This window comes from Gossypium hirsutum, chromosome D09 (genome assembly GCF_007990345.1).
Source record: "Gossypium hirsutum isolate 1008001.06 chromosome D09, Gossypium_hirsutum_v2.1, whole genome shotgun sequence".
In the NCBI taxonomy this organism is placed as follows: Eukaryota; Viridiplantae; Streptophyta; class Magnoliopsida; order Malvales; family Malvaceae; genus Gossypium; species Gossypium hirsutum.
In genome coordinates this window covers 50,627,444-50,640,817 of record NC_053445.1, presented here as the reverse complement: position 1 = coordinate 50,640,817, position 13,374 = coordinate 50,627,444, and the positions used below count along the sequence as shown (strand labels likewise).

At 35.3% G+C, this 13,374-nt stretch overlaps 1 protein-coding gene across 3 annotated transcripts; it reads left to right on the top strand.

Moving 5' to 3' along the window:
- The first annotated feature begins 1,194 nt into the window (after positions 1-1,194).
- Positions 1,195-6,717, top strand: LOC107890498 (myb-like protein X). 3 transcript variants are annotated; one of them, XM_016814960.2, is made up of 4 exons: positions 1,195-1,385; positions 1,723-2,929; positions 4,509-5,562; positions 5,781-6,717. In XM_016814960.2, exons 2-4 carry the CDS (start codon positions 2,852-2,854, stop codon positions 6,266-6,268), a joined length of 1,620 nt encoding a protein of 539 aa, XP_016670449.1. In that variant the 5' UTR covers positions 1,195-1,385; positions 1,723-2,851; the 3' UTR covers positions 6,269-6,717. The 3 variants fall into 3 exon arrangements, with proteins under 3 accessions (XP_016670449.1, XP_040957202.1, XP_016670450.1); XM_016814961.2 differs by lacking the exon at positions 1,195-1,385 and adding an exon at positions 1,410-1,593; XM_041101268.1 differs by lacking the exon at positions 1,195-1,385 and having other exon boundaries at positions 1,402-2,929.
- The last annotated feature ends 6,657 nt before the right edge of the window (positions 6,718-13,374 follow it).

Genomic DNA, 13,374 nt, shown 5'->3' with positions numbered 1-13,374 from the left:
GCATTCAATCCAAACCAATTGAAAAGGAGGTCGAAATACATTTCAAGAGCAAATCCTCATGACATTTTAAGCAATTCACATCCATCAAATATCAAGTCCAGACAATCCTTTTAGAGATTTATAAAAAAAAGTATATTTTTAAACTTTTTTAAAAATAATTTTTTACAATTTCTAATTTTTTGTAATAATATTATTAAATTAAACTAATTTCCTTTCAATTAACGTATTTTGATTTTTATAATATATTTCTAGATTATATATATTTTCTAAAATTTTATAAATTTATTATCATTTTTCATATTATTTTAATGTGTATATATATATATTTAATAAAAGAAAATATTTATTTTTTACATAAAACCGCCGCGTGGTGCTGTGTGATTGGCTATCAAAATTTTTTAATATTTGTAAGAAAACGGAGTAAAAAATATGCTGGAGGCACACTTTAGGTACCGAATTGGAGAGTGATTAATATTTTAGGTACCAAATTGAGATAAATTTTTTTAAATATTAAAATAAGAAAATAGATACACCTTTAAATTGTGAATTAAGCCAAAAATAAATATGGTAAGGGTTTATTTTTTCTTTGCACATTCCTTATAAAATAACAAAATAATTAATGGAGAGTAGAAAAAGGAAAAGATGGGAACAATAAAGACCAATATATCGCCATAAAATATTAAAATAAAGAAAAGGTTATAATTGAGATTTATTAAAAATGCTGTTTGATAAATTAAAGTTTAAATGTTAAAAAAAAAATTAAATGTTGAATTTAAATTATAAAATTTGTTTGATTAAATATAGGATGTAATTGGACTATTTGATAATATAAATTTTAAATTATGAGTTTTATATATTTTTTATCATTAATTTTAAATACTTCAAGTTATTTTAATGTGAAGTATTCGAATAAATTATATTGATTTATCAATTTGAATGTTGATGTTCAGAAAAAAAAAATTACTCAACAAAGATTATAAAATGAAATGAATAAAATATGATAAATATTTGTATATTAGATTTAATTATATTTATATTAATACTTATATAAATTAAAATTAAAATTAAATGAATAAAATATTTATACAGATTCGTAAACTTGGCCATACGGGTTAGACGGGTAGCCCGGCCCTTTGGCGTAATTGAAGCCTCTCCTTTTATATTTGTTCATTGTTTGGCTTTGGTTTTCCTTCTATCTACAAACAATAGCTCTCTCTTTACAAGAGAAAACATTATATATATAAACTCGGATTAAACTTCGCTTACTTCTTCTACTAATCTCTTTAATTTGTAATTCATAATCTAATTTTTTTATTAATCTGAGAGCAAAAATAAAAAAGATCTTGGTTCATTTTCTATAATGCCCACTTTGTAGAGGGGGCAAGGTAATAATCTTATCTTCCCCATCATCGGCTTTGAATTTCATTTTTATTTAAAAACAGTGTGTGTGTGTGTGTGTGCGTGTGTTTGTATATAGAAACGTTTACGCTTTGAATCAATGCTTTCTTTTTGGCTTTTAATCGGTGCCCATTTACACTAAGGCACTCAGAAAGTGTCTTTTATAAAAAAAATGAACTTCTACTTTCTTTTGAGGTTATTTATTTATTTATTTTTCGTTTGATGGAATTGGGTTTTTCTTTTATTTTCATATGTTTAATCGGTACTTAATATTTTTGCATGGTTAAAAGTCTTTGTTTGATGGGTTTTTTGTTTTGGGTCTAGGGTTCATCCGGATCAACAAATTGGGGGGAAATTCCCCAAATTGGGAACTGATTAGGGTTCTGGTCAGATTACAAATGGACTCAAGCTCTTGTTTTTGGAGTATCGGATTGAAGAGCTATTTGTCTCAGGCTTTACTTTTTAAACGGATTGCTTAAGAGAATGGTGATTGCAAAGCTTTTGGCCATGGAAGAAGATTGCTTTCATATATAATTTTGTGTAGCCAGTGATAAAAAAAAAAGAAACCTCGAAGATTCAGTTGTTTTAGAGAAAAGGGTATTTGGGTTTTAGTGATTTTTTTGTGTTTGATCTCAGTTAGGGGATGGTTTTGGTATTGAGTTATTATTGGAAGGAGGTAATGGTTCTTTATTTGCCCCCCCCAAGCAACAAAGAAGCTTAGATTGTACTGGACCATTTTTGATTCTTAGAAAACCCTTTGATTTAACATAGATTTTGAGCTTGAATTCTTGATTGAAAGAGCATTTCTTTTAAGTTATCTTTCTATTTGGGGCATTGTTGAAGTAGCTTGGAATAAGAAAACAGTAGGTTCCCTAAGTTTCTGAGCGAGAATTATTGATCAAAAGAGCTTCGTTATCTTCCTATTCGGGGAATTGTTAGCTTGGCATAAGAAAGCAGTAGGTTTCCCAAGTTTCTGAGCTAGAATTATTGATCAAAAGAGCGTTTCTTTATCTTCCTATTCGGGGAATTGTTAGCTTGGCATAAGAAAGCAGTAGGTTTCCCAAGTTTCTGAGCTAGAATTATTGATCAAAAGAGCATTTCTTGAAATTATCTTTCTATTTGGGGCATTGTTGAAGTAGCTTGGCATAAGGAAACAGTAGGTTTCCCAAGTGGTTGCCCGTCTTGATTTTTGCATTTGAAGTGATTTGTTTAGTTATAGCCAGTTGACTTGGGGTTGCATCTGAGATTACTGATCTTGGTGACTTGTTGAGCTGTTGAAGAGTGACAGGAGCTCATGGAGGAATACTGAAGCTGGAAATGTATGCAAGGATATGGTGCATGGATAGGAGCATTGGTACTGGTTGTTCCCTTTCTGGAACTTTGCTACTAGAAGATAAACCAAGTGTTTTGGCTTTTAAAGGCATTCGAGTATCGTGTTTTGAACATCAGTGAAATGTCGCGTTGCTTTCCTTTTCCACCACCAGGATACGAAAAGAAGGCTAGGATTGAGAACGAGGACTTACTAAAAAAGGTTAACACCGTTTTCTTATATTGTATAGCCTTTTATGGTAAAACTGAATTAGCATTCAATAGGATCGTGAGAACCAATACTCTGATATTTACATTGGATTTGAGTTTGTGCTTCTCAGTTTCTATTTCCATGCAGTATTAAATACTTTATAAAGTTTCGGCTGCCTTATCTCGAAATGCATTTTATGCATACATGATATTCTATAATTGCTCTTACTAAGGTTTCGAAAATTCCATGTCTTGCTGAGTGAAGCATGTTTTCTAATTCCGTGGTTTAGGTTGATGGCCTGTATATTTTGAACAGACAAGATCTTGGTTGTATAGGAATAAATAACTGAACTGGGAGCTTATTGAAATGGTAGAGTAGTATTTCTGGTGTCTAATTTATATACTCACCATTATGCCTTTTTTTTAATATTTACGACTGAACGAATCAATTAGGGTTTCTGGTTAGTTGATATGTTGATCAAAGTGACCTATGGAGAATTTATGGGGGACAAGAGCATCGGAAATAGATTTCTCTTAGTGGAAATCCATTAAGTTGATTATTTGTTTTGGAGTAGCAATTCTCATGAGGTTGATATGAAGAGAATAGTTGGGGCTTTGCTGAAGGAATGGCCCGAACTTCTGTTACCATAATGGATGATATTTTTAGTAGGTACAGTTTTTGTGAGAGTTACGAGGATAGAATATGAGTTTCCACCATGAGTTGTTGATGTCGTCGGTATCATTGCCGCAACAGTTTTCATCGTCTATGAAGAGACATGTCTCATGGTGTAAACTGAATATATAGTTTCATCTAGGTGTGTGAACCAAACATTTGTGCTCGTAAATTACTTGAACTTGGCTTGTCAAACTTGAATTTGGCTCAGTCATTGTTGAACATTGCTATAGCTTACATGTCTATGCTCATATTATGATTTGTATAGCACACAAGTATTTATGGTAGAGGTGCGTGTAATCTAAGATTCAATTCTAGCCATCCGGACATGGTACATTCTGCTTGCTGAATGGTTGAATTGGTTATGGTGGTGTAGCCTTGTCTGCCATTCACAAGTTGTGGGTTTTGTATTTATGGTGTGCTGTTGTTGTCTCTTTTCAAGTTGTGGCTATAGATGTTTAACAGATTCACTTTAATACCCTCTTTCATAACTTTTCAAGACAGAATACAGAGGGATTATCTTGTTTTTTGTGATAGCCTTTAAGTAATCTTTTGGAATTTTTCTTGATGAAAAAGTTATTTACTCAGTTTGCATACTATCTGTGCATTATTGTAACTTGGTGTAGAATGGATCTTTTAGTATAATTTTCAACATTTGGTGGTTATTGAAGGTCTGTTTGATTATATGTTGCCCCGACTCTCTTTATTTTTATTTTTTTGAATTATCCATGTCCAACACCCACTCCCGTGCATATTGAACATGGGTGCATGGGACAGGGGCATATGACTACAATCACATGGAAAAACTTAATAAAAACTGAGCATACCCGTATCTAACATTTACATCTAAGCTCAAGTAAAATAGGTTTGATTGGTTCCTAGTAATGTAAATATTATTTTGCATCAATCTTGTATTCAGGAGAAGGAAAAAGAGAAGAAGCATAAGAAGGAGAAGAAGGACAAGGACAAAGACAAGGACAAGGAAAAGAGAGAAAAAAAGGAAAAAAAAGAGAAAGATAAAAGTGATGGAAAGCATAAAGATAAGAAAGACAAAAAAGAAAAACACAGAGACAAAAAGAAGGAAAAGGATAGAGATAAAGAGAAAGATAGAAGTAATATCTCCGATGAGAAGAAGTTTCATGGTCTTCCAGGGGTTCAAAATGGGGAGAAAATCTCAGATGAGAAGATACTTCATGGAAAATCTGAAGGTCAAAGTGGGGACAAGTTTATTCAGAAAGAGAAAGATAGGGATAAAGACCGAAGCAGTACCTTGGATGAGAAGAAGCATGCTGGACAATTTTTGGGTTATAATGGGCAAAAGGTTAGCCAGAATAGCAATCTCGCTGAAGATTTCCAGGATTCTAAATTTGTGCAAGGGAGGAGGATCAGAGATGAAGGTCCAGGAGCTGGGGACCGATTTGCAGAGAAGTTTATGGTTAACGACAAAAAGCGAGATGAGCAAATGGTCAGATTGGTGGCTAAGACTGCCAACACGCCGGCTGAAGGGATGGAAAAGAACAAGAGAAGTGATGATAGTAGGTTGGATGCGCAAAGAATCAGGGAGGATACAAGCTCTGGTCAAAATGCTATGGTCCCGAACCTTGGTGGTGCAGTTAAAGCTAGAGCTGAAGGGATCCCTGGACAAGTGGAGAATAATAACGAGAGGCGAGGAGAAGGGAAAGAAAAAACCAAAGAAAAAGAAAGCAATGATAAAATCAAGGATAAGCACAAGGAGAAAAAAAGTCACGGGAAAGAGAAGGATAGGGACAGAGAGAAGCATAAAGCGGCAGTGAAGGCCAAAAGTGAACATCGGAATTTGGAGCAGGATAATTTGAAAGGAAGCAAGAAAGATGACCCTGTAGGTACCAAAACTCAAAAATCATTGGATCCTTTCGACGTAGGTAACAAGGGTGCTGTTGCTGTGGAAAATCTCCACAAGCGCAAGGACCGGGAAAAAAATGGATTCTTTCATGGTGAGTGTTATACCATGATTGTATGTATCAATCCCGCTGATCACTTGAAACTTTTCTTTTTGTTTAGGTAGGTGATTGCTTGAAACTTGATGCCCTCTTATCTGTTAGAAAACTCACAGTAAACCTGTGCTTGAAATCGAGCAATTGCTTTTAGTGGCAGCAAAAGTTCTAGAGCTTTATAACTCTTGGTTAACGGTTTTGCTTTCTTTTTCTTACAGTTGATGACATTAAACCCAATAAGCAGCCGAGAACTACTTCCTCTCATCCATTGACGGACAATGGAAGGACATTGGAATTTTGTGAAGCTCCGATTGCACCTACTTCAGATACCCCCAAAGCAAGAACCAGTCTTAAAGCTGATAATAACGAACGCAAGGTGAATGGTATTATTGAAGCTCAGCTGTCATCTATCTCCTCAACAAAGCATTTATCAACTAGTGCAAAAGCTAGTCAGACTGATAAAGTATTTATGAAACCACCGCACCCAGATACCAAGTATTTAAGCCAGGTACTTTCAGTTGCCGAAATGGAAGAATGGCCTGATTTCGATGACCAAGCATGGCTATTTAGCAGCAATGAATCTCAATCAAAGAAAAAACCCAAGGTGGGATTTCCTGAGATTGATGAGACCCCACATGTATGGTCAGAGGCTCTGCAAATAGAGTCAGCGGATGTTTATGCTCTACCATATGTTATTCCATATTGATTTCGTCTTTATCAGTCGGCACAATAGTTAACCTTTCTACACTGCAGCCAAATTCGGCCCAGCAGTATTCTGCCGTCAAACTTGGGTGTTTCTGTTCATGCTATTACCACACGATTGAATGGTCAAAACTTCGTCCCAAGAACCGATCAGTTGCGGCAACAATCACATGATTTTATCATGTCCATTCCATTGCTGGAAGAATTAATTCATTCCAAACCATTGCCATTAGAGAGAAAAGGGGGAGAGATTCTGTAAGCTTGTTGAAATGCTAAATTTCATTAAATTGGTTGAAAGCTGATAAGCTCATTTCTAATTGAGAAATGGAAGAGAAAACTAGCTGTGGTCATTGCAATTCCACTGCAATTTTGATGATTTGTAACATAGAACTCTTTATTTTGCTTAGTTAATATAAAGGTAGAGGGAAAAAGAGAGTAGTCTGCATTCATTGATTCACCATTCTGTTATCGATCTTTTTGGTTTTTCTCGTTGTTGATTATGTTTGCAAATATGACTTAGTATTAGTTGTGTTCGAGTTCATATCATTTTCAATGTGCCGCTTTACCATGAATGTATAATTTTGGAAATCACTTCTTACTACCACTTGCTCCACTCTATTATAAATGTATACTACTACCTCCATTAATATTATATGCATTTATTTCTGTCTCACCTTGCTGCTCTAATTTAATATATTTAATATTCTCAATCTTTTTAAAATTATGTAAATATTTAAAATTAACCTTTAAGAAAACATAAAATATATGATTTTTTTTCACATTATGTTATTACATTTTTTTCCTTTTAATACTTTATAGGTTTAAGTGTGTAAAAAGCAATTAAGCTGCTGTTTTTAATTTTCCACTTAATTAAGTACTTGAACTTTTAAAATGTATTAAAAAAGTCCTCAAATTAAAAAATCAATTAAGCCACTACTTTTTTGCACTCAATTGGGTACTTGAACTGTTAAAATGTATCAAAAAGGTCCTTTGACCATTAACTGTTAACGACCCTCAGTTTTTTTCCAGTTAAAGCCGTCACGTGACGCAATATAACGTAACATATGACAAAAAATGATAAAAAATAAAAATCAATAAAAATTATAGAAAAATTATAAACCACTTCTTTTAGTATGATAATTTTTGATACAATAATTTTTATAAATCTTTTACGAATTTTATATTTTTTATAACTTTCTTCCAACTTTATAAAAGTTTATAAATTTTTTCTATATTATGTTTTATAATTTTTTTACGATTTTTATAATTTTTATTAAAATTTAATAATTTTTATAATTTTTAGTAATTTTTATTTGTATAATTTTTTACTACATGTCACGCCGTGGTTATGACACATGATGGCTTTAACTGAAAAAATTAGGGAAAATTAATTTTAACGACTAATTGTTAAAGTTAACGGTCAAATGACATTTTGATACATTTTAACAGTTTAAGTATCCAATTAAATGCAAAAAAAAAAAGAAAGTAGAGGCTTAAATTTTTTTTAAAGTCTAAAAATTCAAGTAGTGAAAAAAAGCAAGGACTTAATCATTTTTTAAAAAAGTCTAAGAATTTTTTACAACATTAAACCTAATTTATATATAAGAATAAAATAATAATTTAATATAATAAAGTAGGAAAAGACAAGATAGATAATTAGCATAACTGGTTTATATGTACTATCCATGTTGCGCGGAAGCGTGTGAAAGAGTAAAATTATTGTACTGAAAAATCACACTAAGTTCAATTTCCAGGAAAGAGAGGTGGATCACGAGGATCGCTTACATACCAGATCTTTCCTAGCCAGAATATCCCTCTATCGTAATTTAATAGCACAATAAATCACTACAATGACACTTGCAAAATATGCAGAACAAAAAATAAAGAACACTAGAATTTTAACGAGGTTCAGCAAATTTTGCCTACGTCCTCGGGCACTACCAAATATATTTCACTCCAAAAATACAAGTGAAAGTTTACAAATAGGGAGAGAGAACAATTGCCTTAAGTAGAGAATGGCAAGTGTGGGATGAAGAAAGTAAGAAATGGTTAAGCCTATTTATAGTTGAGGTTCAAGGATCAACTTGCAATGTCCCTATACAATTAGGGACCAAAATTGCAATTATCCCATGCCAACTTTTAACCCAACTTGCCAACCAATTTTACTTTCTACTTTCGGTGCCCACTCTTTTTGACTTTTCAAACAATGGGTGGGTTCCAATAATCTCCACATTGAAGATTTGATTAGGATAATCTTATCTTCATACAATTCTTTCTGCCTTTGACAACAATACTTGATAGTGCCTTCTTCAACTGTTAAACTTGCAGGATATTAATCAAGTTCAAACAATGTTCGAACTTGGTTGATGTTACCACCTTGGTCATCATATCTGCGGGATTATCTACAGTCTTGATCTTCTGAAGACAAATTTTCCCCTCTTCAATAATTTCCCGCACAAAATGGAATCGTACGTCGATATGTTTTGTACGTGCATGATAGACTTGATTCTTTGCTAAATGAATAGCACTTTGACTATCACAATACACGTTAATATGCTCCTGAACCAACCCCAAGGTTTTAGCCATACCTTGTAACCAAATAGCCTCCTTTACAGCCTCTGTTACAGCCATGTACTCGGCTTCTGTGGTTGACAATGCAACTGTAGACTGTAGTGTAGACTTCCAACTTATTGGTCCTCCAGCAAGTGTAAACACATAACCGGTGGTTGATCTTCGCTTGTCCAAATCACCGGCATAGTCAGAATCAACGTACCCAATAACACCTTTACCAAGTGTATTATCCTGCTTGAACAGTAATCCAACATCCATGGTCTTCTGAATATACCGTAGAATCCATTTCACAGCTTGCCAATGTCCTTTTCCAGGATTATGCATATACCTGCTCATTATACTAACTGCCTGTGAAATGTCGGGTCTTGTACACACCATTGCATACATCAAGCTACCCACTGCATTAGAATACGGAACTTGCAACATGTATTCTCGTTCCGTATTCGTCGAAGGAGATAGTTGTGCAGAAAGCTTGAAATGAGAAGCCAACGGGGTACTTACAGGTTTTGTCTGCTCGTTCATGCCAAACTGCTGTAGTACCTTTTTCAAATACTGCTTCTGAGACAAGCTAACTCTATCATGAGCTCTATCTCTCCATATTTCCATGCCGAGAATCTTTTTAGCTTCTCCTAGATCTTTCATCTCAAACTCGAGATTGAGTTGAGTCTTCAATCTTTCAATCTCAACTTTGCTCTTAGATGCTATTAGCATATCATCAACATATAAGAGCAAGTATATGAAAGTTCCTTCTTGTAGCTTCTGAAAATACACGCAATGATCAAATTTACTTCTTGTGTACCTTTGCCCTTTCATGAACTGATCAAATCGCTTGTACCACTGCCTCGGAGATTGCTTCAATCCATAAAGCGACTTTGTCAGTTTGCAAACCCAATTTTCTTTTCCAGCAACCTTGAATCCAACTGGCTGAGTCATATAGATTTCCTCTTCCAAATCACCGTGTAAAAACGCGGTCTTCACATCAAGCTGAACTAGTTCAAGATCATATTGCGCAACCAAGGCTAGCAAAATTCGAATAGACGAATGCTTCACAACTGGAGAAAACACTTCATTGTAGTCTATTCCTTCTTTCTGAGCGTAACCCTTTGCTACTAATCTAGCCTTGTATCGAATTTCATTTTTATCAGGAAATCCTTCATTCTTTGCATATACCCATTTGCATCCAATTGCCTTCTTTCCCTTGGGTAGTGTCACCAACTCCCAGGTCTTATTTTTATGAAGAGACTGCATTTCTTCATTCATTGCTTGCTTCCACTTTACACCATCAGGGTTACTTATTACTTCTGTGTAAGTAGAAGGAACATCATCATCTGTAATTGGAAGTGCATAGGCCACTATATCATCAAAGCGAGCAGGCTTACGAATCTCTCTTCTTGGCCTTCTATATGCAATTGAATCTTGTTGCTGTAGAGATTCTTGGGTAAGAACCTCTTCATCATTTGTCCCTTCAATATTAGCTGGATCATCGTTAACCTTTTCAAGCTCCACCTGCTGCAAAGTACTACCGGTTTTGTCATCCTTTTGTGAATCCTTATACTTCAACATGGTTGATTCATCAAAAGTCACATCTCTACTGAAAACAATCTTCCTTGTATCAGGACACCAGAGACGATATCCTTTTACTCCATCAGTTATACCAAAGATTAATGCTTTCTTTGCTCTTGGGTCTAACTTAGATTCTTTTACATGATAATATGCAGTGGAACCAAATACATGCAAAGAATCATAATCAGTAGCAGATTTACCAGTCCACATCTCCATAGGAGTTTTTCCATTTATTGCAGCTGATGGCAAACGGTTAATTAGATGGCACGCATATGTAACTGCCTCAGCCCAAAATTCTTTGCCCAATCCAGCATTGGACAACATACATCGAACTTTCTCCAGTATAGTTCGATTCATTCGTTCTGCCACCCCATTTTGCTGTGGTGTATCCCGAACAGTGAAGTGTCATACAATGCCCTCATCTTGGCATACTTGTAGAAATGGATCGTTTTTGTACTCAGTACCATTATCTGATCGAAGTTGTTTGACCTTTCGACCAGTCTGAGTCTCCACCATCTTCTTCCATTTCAGAAATGCATCCAAAACTTCACTTTTTCTTTTCATTAGATACACCCATACTTTTCTTGAATAATCATCAACAAAAGTAACAAAATAGTGCATACCTCCCAAAGAAGCTACTTTGGTAGGTCCCCACACATCACTGTGAACGTAGTCCAGAATTCCTTTCGTATTGTGAATTGCTGGACCAAATTTTACCCTCTTCTGCTTGCCCAGAACACAATGTTCACAGAGTTCCATTTTGCAAGAATTTGCACCTTCCAATAAGCCTTGCTTCACCAATGTCTGCAAAGCTTTTTCACCAGCATGTCCCAATCGCATATGCCATAATCTGGTAGCCTCTGAATCTACATCTTTTGTAGAAACTGTTGATGTTGATCCAATAACTGTACTTCCATTTAAAAAATACAAGTTATTTCTTCTTGTGCCTTTCATCACCGTCAGTTGCCCAGCTACTACTTTTAGTAATCCATCTCTCAAAGTGATTGTGAGCCCTTTAGATTCTAGGGCACCTAATGAGATGAGATTTTTCTTCAGGCTAGGTACGTAGCGAACATCTGTCAAGACTTGGATTGAGCCGTCGTGATTCTTCAATTGGACTGTACCCACTCCCATTGTCTTACAAGCACTATCATTGCCTATAAGAACAATTCCACCTTCTAGCTCTTTAAGACTAGAAAACCAGTCCTTATTAGGACACATATGGTAAGTACATCCTGAATCCAAAATCCACTCATCCGTTTGACATGCCATTGCCATGCCAACCAAGCTAAAGTCTGACTCCTCATCATGCTCCGCTACACATGCATTAGAAATAGCCTTGCCCTTTTGTAGCTTAGGACAATTCTTTTTCCAATGCCCTTTTTCACGGCAAAAGGCACATTCATCTTTGGCGGGTCTCCCTTTGGACTTTCCCCTTCTACCAGATTTGCTGCTGTGTGAACGACCTCTTACTGTTAAGACTTCTGCGGTTGTATCTCTGTGATCTCTTTTATCTTTCTTTCGAGTCTCAGATCTATACAACGCACTACAGACTGCATCAAATGTGATCGTGTCCTTCCCATGAAGCAATGTGGTGGTAAGATGATCATATTCATCAGGAAGGGAATTCAACAACAATAATGCCTTATCTTCATCTTCAAATTTCTCATCCAAATTTAGCAAGTCTGCTAAAATTTTATTGAATGAGTTCACATGGTCATTCATCGACATACCGGGTGCATACGTGAATCGATAAAGTTTCTTTTTCATATAAAGCCTATTTTCAAGATTTTTCGTTAGAAACTTTTCTTCCAGTGTATCCCATAACTTCTTCGCTGATGTCTCCCTCATGACAGAGTACTTCTGCTCTTTGGCCAAACATAGGCGGATTGTACCACACGCCTGTCTATTGATCTTGGCCCACTCCTTGTCATCCATCTTGTCAGGTTTTTCTTCAGGGGCTATATCTAGCTCTTGCTGACATAAGACATCCAGGATCTCACATTGCCACATACCAAAATTATTGGTACCGTCAAATTTCTCTACTTCAAATTTTGCATTTGTCACAGTAGTCCTTGCTGATGACGATGCTGCTGCCATTTTTCTCCTCAATCCCAACTACTGTATACGTGAACAGTACCGTATACGTGAATAGTGCCGTATACGTGAATAGTACTGTATACGTGAATAGTGCCGTATACGTGAATAGTACTGTATACGTGAATAGTGCCGTATACGTGAATAGTACCGTATATGTAAATAGTGCCGTATACGTGAATAGTACTGTAAACGGTCGTATTCCCCAAGTACGAACCTGGCTCTGGTACCAATTGTTGCGTGGAAGCGTGTGAAAGAGAAATTATTGTACTGAAAAATCACACTAAGTTCAATTCCCAAGAAAGAGAGGTGGATCACGAGGATCGCTTACATACCAGATCTTTCCTAGCCAGAATATCCCTCTATCGTAATTTAATAGCACAATAAATCACTACAATGACACTTGCAAAATATGCAGAACAAAAAATAAAGAACACTAGAATTTTAACGAGGTTCAGCAAATTTTGCCTACGTCCTCGGGCACTACCAAATATATTTCACTCCAAAAATACAAGTGAAAGTTTACAAATAGGGAGAGAGAACAATTGCCTTAAGTAGAGAATGGCAAGTGTGGGATGAAGAAAGTAAGAAATGGTTAGGCCTATTTATAGTTGAGGTTCAAGGATCAACTTGCAATGTCCCTATACAATTAGGGACCAAAATTGCAATTATCTCATGCCAACTTTTAACCCAACTTGCCAACCAATTTTACTTTCTACTTTCGGTGTCCACCCTTTTTGACTTTTCAAACAATGGGTGGGTTCCAATAATCCAAAACAAAAATTTCACCCCTCATCCAATTTTCAGTAAAAGCTCATACTCTTCGAATAAATCAATTCAAAATTTATGGGTTCGAATTTCACCGGTCTAAATCCTAAA